The 20,605-nt window shown below is 38.0% G+C and overlaps 1 protein-coding gene and 1 long non-coding RNA gene across 3 annotated transcripts in view; one reads left to right on the top strand and one right to left on the bottom strand.

The window, feature by feature from the left end:
• NALCN (sodium leak channel, non-selective) overlaps positions 1-20,605 on the top strand; it is a 234,436-nt gene that overhangs the window by 74,452 nt on the left and 139,379 nt on the right. For both annotated transcript variants that reach the window (XM_066313489.1, XM_066313490.1), the window contains 3 exons: positions 6,372-6,514; positions 6,633-6,737; positions 9,390-9,476. In XM_066313489.1, coding sequence (XP_066169586.1) covers positions 6,372-6,514; positions 6,633-6,737; positions 9,390-9,476 — 335 coding nt within the window. The remainder of the gene's footprint in view (positions 1-6,371; positions 6,515-6,632; positions 6,738-9,389; positions 9,477-20,605) is intronic.
• LOC136357872 (uncharacterized) lies at positions 1,859-13,567 on the bottom strand. Its single transcript, XR_010742971.1, has 4 exons — positions 13,537-13,567; positions 5,110-5,228; positions 3,523-3,586; positions 1,859-1,954 (listed from the first exon to the last, which is right to left on the bottom strand). It is a non-coding gene; the product is annotated as an uncharacterized lncRNA (long non-coding RNA).

Raw genomic sequence — 20,605 nt, 5'->3', positions numbered from 1 at the left:
AGACTGAGGTGGTGGCTGGCCCATTTCACAGCATTTGTCACTCTTAAAGCCAAAGCCTGGGGATTTCTGTATTCTTGGTTTCTAGATCTGAAAAGGATTTTTTACAGTTTGATGAGTAGAAGCATGGCTATGGGAGTGTCCTACTTCTAGGCTTCAGCCTGAAGCTCTGCCTGTTCTGTTGAGGATGAGACCCAAGAGATCTGAGAAGAGTTGTGTCCTTAAAAATACCCTCTAGAGCAAAGGAGAGGTGGGAGGCTTGGCTGTGCTTCCGAGCTTCCAGCAAGTGCTGTGTGCTGAAGATCAGCATTTACTTTATTCTCATCAGCTGCCACTAAATTTTTAAAGTTGCCTCCCCACACTCACAAAAGTGATTATGACAGACAGTATACTAGCCCTACAGCTGTGTAGTTGGAGAAAGGAAAAAACAGACAGTTATGTCTGCACATGAAGTCAGCTTATGAGCTCTGTTGATATTTTGGATCCCTATTTGTTAAGTTATTTGTGAATATATAGCTATTGTAATAAAAAATAGTTAAAGAAAAGCAGATATAAATGCTATTCTGGCTAAATGTCCATAAACAAAGCCCACAAACTCATTCTGAAGAATGTTCATCTTTCTTTACACCTTGGACATGTTCAAAAATGTAAAGCAGATTTCTCTTTTCAAAGCATAAAATATTATTACATCAGGGAGCTCAAGTACTATCACATGTAAGATATTAATGGTACGACTGAGCATGGACTTCGTAACCCAGAGCACACTCCTATTTAACCCTGTGCAGTCAATACATGTGGCCAGCACTGCTGCATTCATATTGGTAAGCTGACTCTTCTGAATATTAAACACATTTCTAAAATACTTGCAAACTGTGCAGACAAGTCCATTTTTTTCCAGAAGTTGAATGACTTTCTGTCTTTTCATTACTAAGTCTGTAGATCAGATGGCATTGATCCTAGAACTTATATTTGCAATGTTTCTTTATCTCCATATTGGTGCTTTTATCTGTAGTCTCTGTTTATAGTCCTTTCTCATACATAAAAGCTTCATCTCACAAGCAAATGAATTTCCAAAATGAAGAATCAGTGACACATCACTACTGTATGTTTTCACTCACTATGCTTAGCAAGGATTAAAAGACTGCATTCAGACTTGCACCGTGAGGTTTTTCTGCTGTTGTAAATCAGTTTTTCAGTAGCTCAGTAACAGGAAAATGGCACTGGGGCTTGAGGTTTCAACAGATGAGCAGAGCATCGATATATTTTGTGGGTTTTTTTTCTTCTCCTCCTAATTTCTGCTGGCTGGCAAACTGGCAGGTGAGAGTTGGTTTGGGAAAGTAAAATAGGTAGCTCACTCAGGGACAAGCAAGAAACTCCATGAAACCATTCAGGATTTGATCTTCTGATGAAATGATTTTTTGGTTGATTTCAGTCCTGTGTGCCAGCTGCTTCTCAGAGGTGTTAACAACTTTGTCTTTGCATTTCTGGACAATTCTTAGTCCTTTCTAGTTTCACTGAAGCAATACTGTAAAACACTTGGAAAACCCTGACTGCATGCAGGGTTAATACTCAAAGATATGATAAATTAAAAAGCTGGCTGGTCAGTTGAAATACCCATACCCTGCAGAAACATGCAGCTTTGTGATTTTTTGAGTAAAGGTAAGCCGGGACAGAAACAGGCACTGTAACATTTCCAAAGCTGAGGCAGAGGTCATTGCTTTATGGGCCATCACTCTCGGAGCCGTGTTAAGGAAGGCTGCCTGTCAGCGTGCAGCCCAGCAGAGTGAAATTAGACAGCAGCACCTGCCAGAAGGCGGCTTAGTTTTGCCGGCAAACGGGAGAATCAGTCCTTTTCCCGACGGGTTGACACAGTCTGTGCTCTCCGGGGTGGGCGCTCGGCCGCCGCCGCCTGATGTTCCAGATGTGCCCGAGGTGCACGACCCCCATCTAGCGGCTGCTGCAATGGAAGGGAAAGGAGCGCGTCACTGCCTGGCATCTGGTGCATTTCATGCGTGGCAGTGGGTGGTGGGTTACGCTTTTAATAACAACGCACGGATTTTTACTCGCCTGAATAGTTCCTGATTAAAAAGAAAAAACAAGAAATTGAAAAAGCAAACTTTTGGGGTTTGTTTTACATAAAGTGGCCCTCCTGTAAATTTTCTTTCTCAGCATCTTTACAGCAGTCATAAGAAAACTGAGAAAATCCTAACATGGTAAGCCAAGGGAGTCAATAAACATAAATTACACATGAAGAAATTGCTGGTGTTAATGCATAGCTAAACTTAGTTTTCAGTTTTTGCATCTCATTTGGAATAGCTACACATAGCACAAAGATACTAATTAATGAAAGACAACTCCTCAGCACCATACATTCTCTTCGCTAAATAATATGGGATTTTGAATCAAGAAGCAAGAATGCATCATCGAATTAGGAGGAAAGGTTTCTGTTTCCAGAATCAGTGAATTTTCCGTGCGACCTTTTAGCTCTGCTCCTTTAATTCTGCTATTATAAAATTACAGCATTATTCAGTGCACTCCCTTTCTCATGATGTCCATTTGCAGAATGAACTGGTTATAGAAAGAGATGATGTCACAGAGCATGGTGGTGTCAGAGTCACAGAAACGAGCATGAAATCCTGTGAATTTACAAAATATGCATAAATATAAAATACAGTACATTAAAGATCATCTCTGCATAGTAATACTATTTTTATGTTAACTTTGAGTCCCTTTTTAAAAAATGCACACCTTCTATATTTCTTAGTTATTAAAAAATAAGGTTTTGGCAGGATAGACAATTTTACTGCCCTAAGAAAAGTCATCACCTTTTCCCCTGGCTTTTCTAATTCTTTTATTTTTTCCCTGGTAATCTGTAAAGTAAATTAATCTGTAGAGCATGGAAGAGCCAGGTTACCTTACTTTCTGATTAGGCATGGATACCATTAGAATTTTCTCTTATTACAGTTTTTTAGGTGTTAGAACTATTTTTTTTCTCCAAGCCCCTTCAGACTAATGTTCCCGTCGTCTAGATATGAAAGGCAGAGGTATTGAAGAAGAAGTAAGCCCTCTGCACTTTGGTGCTGTATCCTCATATACTAAACATACAATATCAGTAAGGATAGAGTTTGTCTCTGATTGCTGTCTTTTCTATACAGTATAGAGCAAGTGAAAATGTCACAAAAATTGAGCAAGATTCAATCTCTTTCCCAGTATTTCACTAAATACTTCATTTTCTGAACTTTTTTTTTCATTTTCTTTTTGATATTAACCATGTACAGATGTAAAACATTTCCAAAGGTAGTAGTGTTTCTTGCTTAGATGAAAGTAGTCATTTGAGATTGATACAGGTTATGATGTTAATTTTTTGAGTTTTAATCTCTACTGAGAAGTGTTTTTCTTCTTTTTTTTGTGTGTAACTATCATTGTGTTGAAAGGAATTGTTCTATTTTAACATCAAAATGTGGAATTTATTAGACAAGTTCAAACAAAACACAAAAACCTTCAAAGCATGTTATTTTATTTTACCTCTTTTGTCATCAGGAAGTTCCTTCGAAATTAATATTGAATGCCATCAAGGTTTAACCATTTACTGAAATAAATTGGAAAATTATCGTAAATATTTGCTAGATATTTTTATATCTCAAATTCAGCAAGTTGCCCATGCCAATATGCCTTAGCTGATGTGCAGTGTCATGAAGACCATGTGTTTAACTCTCTTCATGACTCAAAGCTTTTTCATGGCCGAAAAGTCTCACTGATGCTTGCAGTTATATTGCATAAACCATGATCCTAATGTTCAGGACTTCAGCAAGGGGTGACTGCATTCTGAAGCAGTGAGGCCTGTTGTGTATTGAATAGTCAGACCCTGAAGGTTTTCAAGTCCTTATTCCCTGTGACACCCATATTCCCACTGCTGAGGGATCTATGTTCTCATAAGCCCTAACCATGAGACTCCTAGCACTACGCTGTCGTTACTTAAGCCCTTTGAACCAGTAGGAAAAGACACTATGTCACTGATGGAATACAGACATCTGTGGAAAACAATAAATTTGCTATTTGATCTGAGGGGCATATGTTAGGTTTGATTTATGGCATCATTCCCATGCCTGGTAGTTTGAGATGTATCCTACCATCACTTAAAATTTTGATGCTTTCTCACCCTCCATATGGCTTTGAACATGGTGAGAAAAACAGAGTATGTTGCTGTGAGAGGAGAGTCTTTTAATAACTTACTCATTGGCTTTAGGAAGACGTAGTCCGAAATTAAAGAAATAATCAGAAAAAAACAGGAGAGGAAAAGCATGCAGTAAGATAGATGTTAATTAAGAACTACTCTTCTTTTTGAAGGCAAAACATTTCATGGTGTTGCATCCCTTACTCTGTATGAAAGAGAATTTCCAGTGAACAGCATGGTTCCTAGCATCAGTAATGAAAGTTTTATTACTTTCTAGTCACATATGTCAAGCAAGAATGTATATTCTTAAGAGGGGTTGCTTTCTAATAGCCTTAAGAATATCTCTACCAGTTAAAACTATAGAGACATTTTTACTTCAGTGTCACAGGAAAACTCATTTTAATTGGGTTAATTGTGTATTTTTGTCCATTCACAGTATTGCTTTACTGTGGCAGATGTCCCAGTGATGTGTTATAAATACTTTGCATGACATCCCCTCTATTTTACTAATCTTCACTGTGACTTTCCCATTGGTAATGACTAATGACAGTTTCCTAGCCAGCAACTTTTAATAGATTCCTTTTTTTTCCCCTTAATCTCTGCCTGTCCTCAACAGCACTGTTTTGTTCAATAATTTAATCAGTTCAGCAACAGTATATTATTAGACAATTGAACCATTACTTTTTGAATTTTTGAAATGTAAAATACCCATGAAGAAATCACTGATGAATATATCAGTATTGATAGAGACCACTTTTTCTTGTAAAGAAATAAAAAGGGTATTGCTTCCTATGCTTGAATGCTTTTCCTTTCCTTTTGTTTTCATTTCTTTCCCTGGGTCCTGAGAATGATATGCAGGAAAAAGAAAGGAATCCAATAACTAAAAAATTAACAATTTTGCCTACCCACCATTCCCATCTTAACCATTTGACACTTACCTGTCAAAAGTAGGTGTTATACAGAACAAAATCCATTTTTCTTCTTTACTCTCATGAGTGAAGATTTATCTGCAGGAGGGACACCCTGATACAGAACGGGTTCCAGGTTCATCCCATCCCTGTTAGCAGAAAAATTAATATAAATGTTGCAAATTCAAAAGGAAAATAACAGCAGAGCTTCTTACAGGCTGCTGTAATTTTGGGGGGAAAATCCTGGACTCTGGAATTTCTGCCCAGAACCACTTACTTCTTTCTGAAAAGGATCAGATAGTCAGCCTTCTGTCTTTATGTTACTAGCAGCTGCTGTGTTTTGCTAAGGGCAGTGCTCCTCATGCTCCTTCTCTTTTATTGAAGACATTCCATGAAATGAAGCAGTAGTGGAGCAGAGCTAGCGGGTGGCTGTGGGACAATTCTGTGATTTCACAGCAGTTTGTGAGATTTCACAGTTTAATTTCACAGTTTAATTGTGTTTCTTCTTGGAATAAAAAATTGTTTTAAACAAGAATGACTTACAAGCTATAACCAGTCTATATTTTGAAGATTTCATTGCAGAGATAAGGAGGAAGGCCAAGGTGGCTGAAGCATATTATCACTCAGACTTTAGATTGAGTTTAGACTTTAAGTTAAAAATTAGTAGCTTTATAGCTGTTATTCAAAAGTGGTTTCTGCACAAAAAGGTTTCTCATAACTTTCATCTTCTCTCCATCCCCGTCAGAGTGATGTAGCAAGTTCGACCTAAAAATGCCTTTTTTAGGCAACATATGTATATTAAAGCAGCTACTACTTGAGTTTCAAAACAGTTCAGTAGCTTGCTGGAGATGCTTACCTATGCTTGCTAGTGTCAGGGACCTTCTTGTCTATTGCTGCTCAGTGTTGCTGATTAAGAGTGCTTTCTTTAACCTACTGAGTGTTGATTCTTGTAAAATCTGCCTTTTCTCAAGGATGCTGCTGAATGCAAATGATGGGACAAATTCTGCCTTTGGAGGCATTTGCATATGGCCAGTGAACCCATCTAAGGGATTATATGTGTGTGATCCCAGAGAGAACGGAGTCAGTCTGGTCTGATACAAAACCAATTCATATTCAATTGAAAAAGGAAGAAATGTGGAAATGCACCTGAACAACTTCTCTTTGAAGGAGGAGAGCTGACACCCTTTAAAAAAAAAACAAAATTATAATAGATAAAAGTTTTTTTTGTTTGCTGATACTGAAAACTTTCAGAGAGATTTAATACCAAACATTTTCATTTTTTCCTCTGACAGGCACAAGCATATTTACTGTTTATGAAGCTGCTTCTCAGGAAGGCTGGGTGTTCCTTATGTACCGAGCAATTGACAGTTTTCCCCGATGGCGTTCATATTTCTATTTCATCACCTTAATTTTCTTTCTGGCTTGGCTTGTTAAGGTACTGAAAAATATGTCTTTTTAAATTGGTTTGAAACATAGATCATATTAGAATAAATTTCTTCTCTTTTCTGCTTGCTTAGCTTTGTGTCAGCTCTTCTTTCTTGTTCTTTTTCCAGAACGTTTTTATTGCAGTCATCATTGAAACATTTGCAGAAATTAGAGTGCAGTTCCAGCAGATGTGGGGGTCCAGGAGCAGTACTACTTCAACTGCCACCACCCAGGTGAAGCGTTTGAGATGCTGAGATTCTTGGGGATTTGATCTAATTTACCTAATGAATTAATAATAAGCAAAAAAATCCTGTCATATATATATATATATCTGACTTTGCACGTTACTACCTATATTATAAACCTGATATATGAATTTTTTTAAAAAGTTAAATTCTTGGTTGCATTATATAACTAGTCTTTCTCAAAAACGAAAAATAGAGAAGACTGTGATATGGTTCTCTATATGGGTACACGTTATTGCTGTGTTTGTATCCTTTTTAACAAATATGATAATGCTTTTTTATTATGTCATTGGTGGATTTGAAAAGAGCTGAAATCCCAGAGTTGTAGCTGGAAGAACAGGAGTCAGAGTGTAGCTGAAATGTTTGGGGAAGCTGGTCCTGGATCTGAGAAGGGTGTGCTGAGACCAAGGAAGAATAGGTTGCAGGGGCAGGGAGAGAGCCATGCTCACACCTGGGGCAGCCACAGAAAGTGAGACCCCGAATAGAAATAACGGGAAACAAGAAGGCATGATAGGAAGGGTGGGCTCGGTAGTGGGAAAGAACACAGTATGAAAAAGAGCTACTGGGTTGAGATTTAATTTCCCTCACTCATTATTTTAACGATCGGGTTATGTGTCCCAAATGGTCAGAAGACCAGGCTTTTCCAGGCTAGTGCAGTTTGCCATCTCTGAGAAGAGCCAGTACCACCTGCCTGCAAAAAGCTCTTAGAAAAACAGATATGAGAAAAATACCCACGAGGGAATTTTTTTCTAACCATGTAGCTGGAGATTATTTATTTTTCTAAGCCAAAGGATTTAAGTTTTCAAAATTAATTATTGAATATTTTTTATATTCTTTTTGATATTTCTGTAATCTATATGTAATTCTAGTCCTTTTCTGCCGGCTGCTACATTTTTTGCCTCAAATAGACTTTATGGCAATAATTTCTACTCTATATACATCTTTGTCAAAGCAGACTTTGTGATATCAATTTAAAATCTAAAAAAAAGGACTTTTCTACATGACATATGCTTAGCCTGGGGAACTTAATGTTCGCAGGACAAATTCTGAGCCATATAGGCTCATCCAGCATACTCTGAACTAGAAGATGGAACAGAGAGTTCAATGTAGGGAAACACAAGAAGCAGCCAACATTAAGAAATTTAAAATATGCAAAATAATGTCATGATGCCAAGGAACACGAACATATTGAATATAATCTGCATCATGCAAATTAAAAATATCTTGCTGGCTGCAGACAAGCAAATGGTATGAATGGCTGCTGTGTTCCTTGAGTCAGTGACGTAATGGGATATCAGGAGAGACCAGGTTACCAAACTGCTAAAACAATTTCTCTTTTTCTGTATTAAGAAGGACTGAAAATATCTTGCAGAATTTCTTGTCCAAAGCACCAAACCAAAGTTAAAACCCGTTCTTGTTTTGTGCATGAAGTAGCCTTGAGATATATGCCTTAATTTTCTCATTTCATCCATTGCTGAGCTGTTCCCCAGACTTTTTCCTATAGAAAAGTAAATGAGTGTCCAGGAGTCAAAGTCTAGGAAGGGGTCTCTACAAAAGAATAAAAGGTTCTTCTAAAGCACTTTAGCAATGCAATTTAAAGCATGGTAAAAAGAGGAGTAACTGTGCTGATCTTAGTTGGCAACTCTTCCCAGTGCAGCAATGCTAAATAAAGACTTGGAAGAATTGTAACCATATTTGGGTGACACTATCCCCGGTCTAATGAGCACTTCTCTCAGGATGACTTTTAAGCTTCAGCCATGCTCCTGTGGTTGTGTTCTTGAGGTGACTCGTTTGAGTGCTGGATGTCAAGGAAAAGGTGGGAGTGAGGTGGGAACTTTGCCACACTTCATTACATAGTATATGCAGGTGGCAACTCAAAATGCTGTAACTGTTCATTTTCTTTCAAGGACATTTTCAAGGACAGTGTTAATCACTTTCAGGTGTGGTGTCTCACTGTTCCTTGTGTCCAGCAGTCTGCATCATTTTGTGTCCTAATTTCTGAGGGAAAAATCCAACAAAACAGAATGCTTATGTCTATTCTTCCAGAGACTGTTGATAAAATGTGAACACTACTGTGGTCAAGAGAGCCTTTTCCATTGCCATTATTAGAGCCTGGAAGTATCCAGCTATTTACAGGAATTATAAGCTCTGTAAAACAATACGTAAAGACTTATGTCCAGTTATTTTTGATATGCATCAGTGCAACAAAAATAAAGTGGTCCTTGCAGTAAAATTATTTTGCCAATAAAAAAAGATGAGGTTGTTTGCTATTGCCAAACATACCATGAAGCTTATTTATGTGGTCACAATGTATTTGTGTTTTCTTAGGATAAGCTTACCTAAGGAAATTATTCTGAACAGGTACCACCATCTAATGATGTTGGTCAGAGATGAACTGACTTGTTTTCTATATTAGGACTAATAGAGACACATTGTGCTCGATGTTACCTGAGTAAAAATCAGACAATTAATGTTGGAAAAAGCATGTTACTTTTTTTTCTGTAGCAAAAAGAAACATTTCTCTGTTATTTTAAACTAGCTATCATGAAAATGTATGCTGGTCCTTAAGGGGAATGTATTACACCTCACTTGTATTTATTGCCACATAAAACATTTCTGACAACAATCTTCCTTTTCAAGATGTTTCATGAAGATGCTGCTGGAGGCTGGCAGCTTGTGGCTGTTGATGTGAATAAACCCCAAGGCAGAGCTCCTGCATGTCTACAGGTATGACATTTCTTTTTAATAAATCAGTGTGTGTAACCAGCATCACTCAAATGTTGCCATAAGGGAACTATGCTGAGAAATAGCTACCACAATTCTAGTCATATTTTTTGTTAAAACCATTGCTTTCTGCAGTGTAGATTTTTTCTTGAAAATCACAGATCAACAAATAAAGATGTACCACACCTAAAGGGAGAAGATTAGAAAAATCCTTCCTGATAAGGTTCTGTTTTGTGTGCTTATGAGAGAAAGAGTTAAGAATATGAAATATAAAACAGTTAATCATGCTCTGTCTCTCAGAATTTATATACAAATATATTCAATTCCTAGGATATTTGCAACATAAATGCTTGTTTATTAAATGCAAAATACAATAACATATTCCAAGAAGCATGACTAATCATAATAAACACAGAAGTACCTAATTTCTCTTGTTCCCTTGTGAAAATAGGTTCACAAAAAAAGGTAGAAGCAGCATGTAGGGAGCAAGCCATACAGTGTTTGGAACTTCCACATTTGATATTCCTACTTGGATATAAGTTTATTTGTAAAACTGTATTCTCACTGTTTTAATAAATCAAAACTAAAGTAATTTTTTAATAAATCCATTTTTAAAACAGACCACTGTACAGCAGCTCAAATTTTTATTTGCTAGTTAAATAATGTCATTTCTGGAGAAAACAAACGAATTTCAGAATAGAAACCAAATCTACTATAGCACTTTCCAGCAATTTTGGTTATGTTTGGTTTAGTGTATAAGTTAGAATACATGTTCTTGTTGGCAGCATATACATTGCTGAACCCTAAGCTGGCAAGCACCTTCAATCCCCTCCACATGCTGTTCATTCTCAAGTATCTCTGCTTTGCCAAACCACTGCCATATATTTTATTATAGCATATGTCTTAACAGATAATTCGTCTTCCCAAATTAAATTCTTGATTTTGACAGCAACAGGAACATCATTTGTGGTGTTCTCAAGTAACAGTCTCAGGTATGTGGATAAAATGTAGCTGAACTCGAAATGAGAACAACTTAAGATGAAAACTGAGATACTGTCTGACTTAGCTGGTCTGCCTTGTGGTATTATATTTTTTCCCCTTTTAGGAATCATGTGAGCACAGTAAATTGTGTTCCAGTGGACATAAACCTCATGCATTCAAATTCTTATATTTGCCACTCAAATGGCAGTTTTCATCTTGCTCTTCATCCTTGCGTGAAATAGGGGAAGGTTTGAAACAGTGCTTTAGTGCCTGTTTTAAGACATTAAACTGCATGAACTCCATTGGGTGTCCATTAGTCCAATAGTCCATTAACTATAGGAAGTCCGTGTCCTAATTTTCATTAGGAAGTTTAGCCTTCATGGCATTACTGTCTCTATCGACAAGTAAACTGGATTGAGGTGGTGGTGTTGTCATGGAGGCAGTAAAGAGGATTGCTGTTCTGTTTTATGTGTCTTATGCACACTCTGACTTTTAGGTATCAGAAATAAGAGTTGAACGGTAAGACTTGCTTTGTATAATCTGGAACTTCCATGCATTGGATACCTCTGCATTCATTAATATAAGTATTCTTTGTGAGGTAATACTTTCTGTGGTTTTTTTAACTGCTGGTCCACATGTTAATGTGGTCTAATGATTTTTAAAGGTTCTGAGAAATGGATTTTATGTTCTGCATCAGATCATAATGTGAGAATTGCAGAAAGAAGATAGTCTTACCCTTCTTCATTGCTATACTGCCCCCTCACTATGTGCCTGAGCTGGCACAGTATTTATGCACTTGTTCAGGGAATGGAATCAAAGTTGGCAGGGGGAGAGGAGTGAATTTGTTATTGATCAGACTCCCTGCAGCTGCATAAATGTTTTTTCTGACACAAGAAAGGGACCAGAACATTAGTGGGAGCAGTCTAGGAATGTGAGAACTGCTTCCTTCAGCAGCAGTGAGCTATGAAGCATGACTACAATAAATTTCAATCTAGTTTATTTTAAAAGACATATGGAAATTACTATAAAAAAAAGTTATGTAATTTCTTTTGTTTCTTGGGGTTTTTTTTTGGGCCAATATCAGAGAGGTCACTGTGCAGCCAGCTCCTAAGGAACCCCTAAAATATTCGGAGCTGGTGGCTTTCAACCACCCGGGTTCCTCTGTGCAGCTCTCAGATTTATTCTTATATATACATGTATGGGACATGCAGAAATGTCCCACACATGTGTACACACACATTTAAGGGTTCATTCTAACTATTTGTAGTACAATGATGCAGTGCAGAGATGTGGAATATACAGGTTGTAGGTGGTGTGGAGATGTGTTTCTCCATGGCCATGGATGGGTTCCAGCTACCTGTAGGAACCTAATGGGGTTCAGAGGTGCTGTGTGGTGGTTATGGTATAGTAGTAACTGCTGATAATTCACAAGGGCATGAGCTAAGAGCACTGAGCTGAAATCACTGAAAGCTGAAATCACTGAGCTGAAAAATCACTGCTCTGCCCGATGCTGAGAAGCCCCTCTGTCCAGCTGAGGAGCGCCCTGACCCCCCAAGGAGCTGTTTCTAGCGAGACATCCTTTGGGGTGGCTGTGGCTCTCTGGGTCCCAAGCAGCGCACCCCTTCCACCAGCTGACATAGATAATATTGTCAAGAGAAACTAAATAAATGTAGCAACGATTTCAACAACAGCTCAGCAAAGTTTTAAATAGAAGCAGCAGGCCCTATCTGCTGCCTGATTTTAAAGACTTGTGCTTCTGAGATTTGTGGGTTTGCAGGCAAAATTCTGGTAGAAAAATGCTAGTCAAGCTAACTGGAGGAGGTATTTCACACATTTGAGATTAAAGACCTGTCTGTGCCAAGCACTGCAACCAGGAGTTGCTAATGGCACTGGGGACATCTCTGCAATTCCTGCAGTTCATACTCATATTTTCCCTGACGTGAACCATTTTGCAGGGGCTGTTCTGTGCTGCCCATTTAGTTAGACATTGGAATGTAATATATAAACTGACTTCCATCACCTTGGTGCCCTGCAAAAGCATTAACATCCTCTTTCACAGACAGGACCAGAAGCAATGGGCACAACATTAAACAATGAGAGGTTCTCTCTGAACACCAAGAAATGGTTTTTTACTCTGAAGGCGACTAAGTGCTGGCAAGGTTGCCCAGGGAAGTGATGGAGTTTCCGTCTTTGGAAATATTTAGTAGCTGGGAAACTGTATCTCAGTGTCCCTGCTTAAGTGATTTTGGTAGCATGAAGACCTGAGCCAGTGTATATGGTTTGTATGATTCGTGGGTAAGATATAGGGGTGTTGAGGGCAGCACTGGAGGATTGGCTTTGGTGCATGGAATAAAACCATTCCACACTTTGCCTCAGATGAGGAGAATAGATGTAGATGTAGACTATGTTCTTTCTACCTGGCTTCCTCCATTCTTCTTCCCACCACAAAATGCTGAGAGTTAGGGAGGTGATATGGCGCACTGAGTGATTAGGATTTGGGAGCAAAGCAGGACAAGACAAACTCACAGTGTAAATATACCCCCCTGTGGGATGACAAAAGACATTATGTAGGGAGCCTTCTACCTCTTAAGTACAGTACCTTACAGCCCTGTGTACACGCTGTGGCTGACTACCATCACCTTTCCCTCCTCCACTGCAATAGCTAGGGTGAGTAACTGCTTGTCTTTATGCTTTTCACATAAAAATGTTGGTGAGATTGCTGATTAGAAAACAAGCATTTCTTGCTTAACAAAAGAAAATAAGAACAAACAATTTCTAAGAGAAATTGTAAATGAGAACTTGTAAATGACACAGCTGATCTTAACTTGTGTGTTTGAGGTGCTCAGCTATGCCAATGAACCATGTTCAGTTTTTCTTTGTTAGGAGTTCCTAGAAGTAGATATTTCAGTTTCTTTGGATCTTAGGGACTGACCTGTTGCATCATGTAGCATGATTTTATTTGGGAAAAAAACTCCAAACAATTGCTCATTAAAAACCAAAGGCTGACTGACCAAGCTTGGTGCACTTGATTTTTGGCTGTCAAATTTGCTGTATTATAAGCAAATTTGAGACGACTTCTTACCTTCTTCCAGGCAACATATGCAAAGACTATCCTGCAAAACAAAAGAAATAGCTATGAGGGTTGTAAGCTGACGATTACTTTGGCAGGATATTAGCTTTGAAACTTAACTCTCGCAGAAAGTACATATTATTAATAAGTTTGGGAGTGAAAGAACTCAGCTAAGCTCTGTGTCCTTTAATTCTTCCAGTTGTTTCAGGGTATATATCCTGACAAGCTACAAAAAAAGTGCATACTGTCTCAGTAGGCAACTGTGCAGTACATGGAAAAATGAAGATAAGCATAACACTGAATTCAGCAGAGAATGGGTTTTTTTGTTTAAAAAAACCTTCAGCCTTTCTTAAACATGTGGATGTTGCAGTGTCTTAATGCTGCATTGGGCTGCTTTAGGATATGGCCCCAGAGTTCTGCCCTACATCTGATTGTGACAGTAAATTTTTTAAGTAATTGTTCAAAGTCTGTATTGCATACCCAGCAGACTCACCCTCTTTTCTCTTGCAAGGCATTAAAACAAATTTAAAAATTAAGTCCGCAGGATCACTCATACAAGTTATGTAGCATTCCTGACTGAGAACCAAAGTCAGAGACGAAACAGGTAACTTGCAAAACACATATTTTATAGGCTGACAGAGAGGTCATGGAGACCCCATCTCTGGAGACATTCAAAACCCAAGAGACACGTTCCTGTGTCACTGTTCTAGTTCACCTAGAACTTGACAGGGGGGTTGGACTAGATGATCTCCAGAGGTCCCTTCTAACTCTAACTATTCTGTGATTCACTGATTTTATGAGAACATACTAGTACCTTTCTAGAGATGGCACCTGTGAATATTAGGTAATAATTTTATGGGAAAAATAATGCATAATTTTTTTTCCTGTGCTCATGTAAGTGCAGCAGTGTTCAGACTCTTACCCATGCAGCAACCTGTCTATCTCTATCCCAAATGTGTCATGTTGACTTTTTTTTATGACAGGGAATATGAAGTACTGAAGGGCAGGTTCTGGTACTCTCATTCTCTCTCCTCCTAGCTTGGAGTAATGCAAAACCTCACTCTCTGTAAGAATGAGCTTACTTCACTTGGGATAGTAAAGCACTGCCTGACCTCTGGTTGCTCTTTACTTCACATGTATCAAATGACAAGCCTCAAATCTATTTAAAATTTAAGAATCCTTCGCATATTAACATCTTTAAATGGTAGATTAATGTCTGTGAGGGCTCATGCATCATGTTTGCCCATACTGCAAGATTGGGAAGGAAACAGTTAAGGGCAGAGCTGCTATTCAGGTAGAAGTAAGCAGGCCTGGGGAAAGGACCAGCAGGGACATTAGTTTAAATTCACTGAGGACAGGATGCACTTCAGGAGGAACCAGCTGTGGCAACATAAGCTGAGACTGGGCTCTGCTGAAAAGGCCCTGGGAGTCTCAGTAGACAGCACACTGAACAGGAGCCAGCAGCCTTCCCTGGCAACAGAGGAGGTCACAGATTCCTGCGTCATTGTGTGGAAGGAATTATCTCCTTTTGCTCAGCACCGGTAAGCCTGAATCCAGATACTGTGTCTGGTTTTGGGCCCCCTGTACATTATGAATATTGACAAACAGACTCAAGTTCAACAGAGGGGCTCCAAGGTGTATGAGAAGCTTGCTATTTATTTGGTCTCTTTCAATAAAAAATGGTGAATAACAGTATGCAAAGAAAAAGTATATCGGCAAAATATGTTTGGGTTCTCTAGTGTTATGAGACTAACTTTTTAATTCATAACAGAAAAGGATAATGGTTCTTGCCACTTATATTTACATTTTATTTGTCCTGTCCCCTCCTTCTTCCAGTTGAATGAACTGCAATCATTTCAGCCGTCTGAATTCATAACTTCTTTTATTAATTAAACTGAAGTGGACACCAGTTTATATTGCTAGACAAGACAGGGAACTGAGGTGTCCCAGGAGTAAATTTACTGCGCCTCTTCAGTTGCAGCTGCTACTATGGTTAAGGCCTCTGAAAAAAGAAGGGAATCAAACAGCAGAGGATGGTAACAGCTTTACCTTCCTCATCTGAAGTAGCATAAAGCTTAACAACAGCTCATTTGTGAATCCCCAGCCAGTTTCTGAGAGTTAGCTAGATATTGGAGTATCCATCCCTTTACACTATTCACCGTGCTTTCACCATTTTTTCCCATACACTATGTACAAGTAGAAAATAATGGAAGTCTTTTTGGGTTTTCTTCATAATGTCCAGTATTTACTATCTCCCTATGTACAACTAAGGATAGCAAGATGGGATGGGGCTGGACTATATTGTGTATGTTCTTCTGTTGCCAACATGTTTGGTTTCTCTGCAGAGCCTTCCTCATTTTTCACTGTGTTTCACCTCACCAAAACTAACAGTTTGCTTTTACGTTACACTTGGCATACTCTGCTCCCGAGTCTCCTCAGTAAAACTAATATGGTTGGTTTTCAGTACTGTTTCAGTGCTAAGTGCATCACTGAAGTGTCCAAGCTTCTGTTAACTGATGCAATTTCTAGGCTTTCTAAATGAGAACAGGGCATAAAATAATGATGTGGATTTTTTTTAATTGCAGCCTCAGAAGTTTAGGATTTAGAATCAGTTAATCTTCTTCTGAGTAAACTCATATAATCAAATAATAAACTCGTTCAAATCAAAATTCAATTTTAGCTAACTGAAAAAGATCTTTTTCTTCCACTGTAAGAGAGTATCCCAGTAAATTGGAAGAAATACATGTATATAATTTAATGAAAGCCACTGTAGGTAAGAAGGGAATAGGACAGAGTAAGCACACTAGCTGTTGATTCCTAGGTTACATTAAAGGTCAAATTAGTAGATAAATAGACTTCCAATTTTTCTTGTGCCCCAATAATTACTTCCCATGAAAGAGAAGAAGAGAAAACCTACTTATGTTCTCTTCTGTTGTTCCTGCAGTGAAAATCCCTAAGTACTGCTTTATTTCATGTCTCTCTCTCATGTTCAATATATTCAATCATCAAACTGCTAAAACACTCAATTCCTTCTTCTCTGGCCATGTCTCCTCCACTCTCTAGGGTTTTTTTTTTTATGCCTTTGGATATTGCTTTTCATCTTTTTGTTTCTCTAGAGTTCTGTAATTTTACAGAATTCTTTAAAAAATTGACATAATACATAGCATGAAGGACTGACCTTTTTTGATACAAAAAGGTATACGCTCAAATTTCTGACACTAATCATATTTTCAAAAGTGCTGTAATAATTACAATGTCACTTGCTCACATCATAGCTTTGTGACCTTCTATTTCTTTCCTAGGTGAAGCACATATGATTAAAAGTGAATATAGTATCTTTAATGTGTTGAAGATCTTACTGTCAGAGTACGAGTGCACATAGAGTTTGTAAGTGACCACTTCCATTCATGCTGACACATCCGACACAGTGTCCTCAAGCTTTTCCTAAATATCATTCCATCTTCAGCTGTGCATTTCATTTTTGCCCAAACTATTAGCATGAATAGAGAATTGCTGTCTGGCTCATTGTTTCCCACAGGACCCACAGTGGCAAACTGTTCATAATTTTTCTGCTCATTACAAAACTGTGTATTGAGAAAGCCGAAGATGTCATTACTTGGTGTTAGTAATACCAGCCGCAGTTTCATGGAAGATATGAGTTGAATCTTTCCAGTTCAGCTTTAAATGAGTATGTGTACTTTACAAATTTGCAGACAGGAAGACAAAAAGAAGCAGTGACAAAATCATTAGCAACCTGTAAAATTAATAGGAAAAGAAAAGTAAGAGACACAATGAGCCTTTAAAGGTAAATACATGCTCGAATAATTTTTAAAGGCTTTTTTCTGAAAACTGGTCCTCAGTTTTTCTTTATTTGTGAACTGAGGGCTTCCTACTGAGCATGTAGGAGTAACTCATGGTAGGCAGGAAGTTCTAACACACTACAATATGTTAAAGTAATATCAACAACAGCAAAATAATGTGGCAACGTGGGAGCCTCAGCATGCATTCATGCCAAGTGGTTCATGTTGAAATGGAAAACACAAAGATTATTTTTCAGTAAGAAAAGAAAATCAATTTTTTAAATCAATGCCAGTCATAGGGAACAGTGAGAACAAGTAACAAAAGACCGCAAAGCGCCTTTGGGAACATTCAAAAGAAAAATGCAATAAATATAAAACCATTATACCAAAATAAAAGCTTCTTTGGCCCACATTACGATGTGTCATAATGAGAAACCATACTGATTTTTCATGTTGCCACTTGCAGCCACTTCTCTAAAATTAAGGAAAACTTAGGTGGCTGAGTTAAAGTTCTTCAAAAACACCATAATAGTGCCCATTTTTCTTGCCTCTTGTCACAGTTTAGTCTGATTTACTTTTAGCTACTATGCTGCTGGATGCACGAGTCCGTTGTAGATCCCGTATCTGTCCACGCATTAGTTCTGTTCTGCCCGTATGCCCTGAGGATAGGCAGGTGGGCTCCCAGGAGAGACAAGAGGGGTATCTTGTCAAGCCCAGTGTCACTCACCTACCCATCAGGTTAGACATCCCAGGGCACACTACTCACCAGGTGGGATTCTGGAACTCCTTTGTAAAACCTCTTGGTAGATCAGCTGCCACAGAAGTAAAGACATGGTTGACCTCCTCATTTGTTTTACCTAATTGAGCAGTTTGGTGTGACCACCACATGATTATGTGAGACAAAGTGAGTTTCAAAGGCTCTGCACAGAGCCTATAGGGTGTTCTGTCTGAGTTATTGTTTGCTCAGACATAGCAGCAAACCTCTGTTGCTCTGTGCATTATTGCAATGCAGAAAGCAAGGCCTGACAGGCTGAAATTCTGCTCTGGTCTGTGGGAATAAGCATCATTATACAAAGACCAGACTAGTAAAACCCAACAGATCTAGCTGGTCCATGGGCATTAGTTGTAGCTGGAAATAGTTGGGCTTGGTGATCCTTATGGGTCCCTTCCAACTCAAGATATTCTGCAATTCTAAGTGTCTTCCAAAGCATGTATTAGGGAGGCTTTTTTGTAAAAGCGACACACATAAATGAAGTTATTCTTTCCTCCATCACTCTCTGCTTTAGAGAGCTGGATATATCTATTTCCCAACTCAACACAGACCTGTCTTGTTGAAGTGCCTCTCAGGTAGTTAGTTAGTATGTGTAAATACCACAGTAGCCAAATCTCTCAGGGATATATTTTTCCACAATAAGGAATGTGAACTACACCAAAAACCTTATAAAGTAGTTTTCTCAAGGTCTACAGGAAATTTGTGCTTGGACAATAAATTGAACCTAGATCTCTAGAGTCCCTCTACATTCCCTTAGTCATTAGGATATTTTCTCTCCCAATGCACAATATAGTGTGTTGAGGAATTAAATTCTAACTCAATACACTAAATAAGTAGTTTCACCAAAGGACAGACCCGACGCATGCAGCTGTTGAAACAGAACTTTTAATAATATTCCCTTTCATTTTTGGAGCAGTAATGTTTGCAAAGCCCAGAGAAGAATAAATAAAACCAAACTTACTGCACATTTTAATTAAAATGATAAAGGGTAGTAGAGAGTCTTGACTATCTTTTATGAAGAACTCCATCCTTCATAGGATATTGAGTGACAATATACTTAGCTAAGAAAGGTCAGAAGAATTCATATTAATTGAATGTGTTCTAAAGGCAGGATGTATATTTTCCAATCTGATTAACTCTTTCATAGATTCAAATTTATGCACCATGTTCCTGAGCAGCAAAACTCACCCAAACCCTTTGAAAATAGCTAACATATCTCTCATTAGTCTTAATAAATAAAGAATGCATTCAATATATTGCAAAACCTTTAAATGCATATTTTTTTTTAGGAAGTCTACATTCATTTTAGTTTGGTTTGGTAGAAATGAAACAATAATGCATAGTGAGATTAGTAAAGATGTTTGAGTTTATCCAGATTTTAAGATTTTACTTTCTTTTCAGAGTATTTGGGTCAATAATTCATATTTAGTAAGATTAAAGCCTATTTGGGGTGCTATCCCCAAAAAACAATACTTTATCACATTTCTTTCCTTTTGATTCCTTTTTTTGGATGGATATCCAGGAATGTCATAGATTACTGGAAACCCTGCAGTGCTCATAAAACTAGCAGACAAACAATGCATTTGTCATGTCTTAAAAATTGGCCAGTACCAGATATAGGCATATATAGATTATCCTTCTCTGAACTCCTGGATACTAGTTTATGCCCTCATTCCCTGTCTTGCACTCCAGCAGTAAGTCATTTAGGGACTTTCTGAAGTGGATGTTAAATTAAGGCCATTATATTTAGTATCCATTGATGGATTTATCACCTATCTACTTGTCTAGCCTTTTTTTTTTTAACCCATTTATCGTTTTGGCCTCCAGAACTTGTTCATAGGAAGAAGTTACATTAAGTAACAATGCAGTATTTTAATTGATTACAGTTGCATACTAATTAAATTGTTTTCCTGAAATTATGCAAAAATAACACAAAAGAGTGCAAAGATTATTGGTTGCAATTCTGAGATAGATTATTGGTTGCAATTTTGAGATGAGTGCTCAGTTTCAATAAAACAAAGAATTTAAACAACAGAACTTGACAGTCAGGAACACAAGCTATTGTAACATGCAATCACTAACAAGAGGAGGTCAGGCAGGAGTGTCTGAAGACAGTAAACACCAGCCATGGGACATGGCTGCTTTTTGTTTGTGCCTGTGTATACAAATAGAACTCCCAAAGCTGAAGAAACATCAGAAAGGGAAACAGACATTGAATATCAGCAAAGAGTGTTATAAAAAGACTTTTATGTATTTGGTGACAGGGCTCTCATTTTTAGACAACTTTTAAATCTTCCTATAGGTAACATTCTGATATTAACGAATATTAACTTAATAGCTACTAGATTCCTACTGTAATTTTGTCTGTGCCCTTATTTCTCTGCTATTGCATATGTGCATCAAAAAGAAAAATAATTTCTTAAAAAAGGGCATACAGAATTGCATGCATATTTCCAGTTTGCAAGATATACAGCCTCCCTCCTAATCTCCCTCCTTCCTCTTTCTTGCC

This window comes from Sylvia atricapilla, chromosome 2 (assembly GCF_009819655.1).
Source record: "Sylvia atricapilla isolate bSylAtr1 chromosome 2, bSylAtr1.pri, whole genome shotgun sequence".
NCBI lineage: Eukaryota > Metazoa > Chordata > Aves > Passeriformes > Sylviidae > Sylvia > Sylvia atricapilla.
Note: the sequence above shows the minus strand (reverse complement) of the source record. Positions and strands in the feature narration are given on the sequence as shown.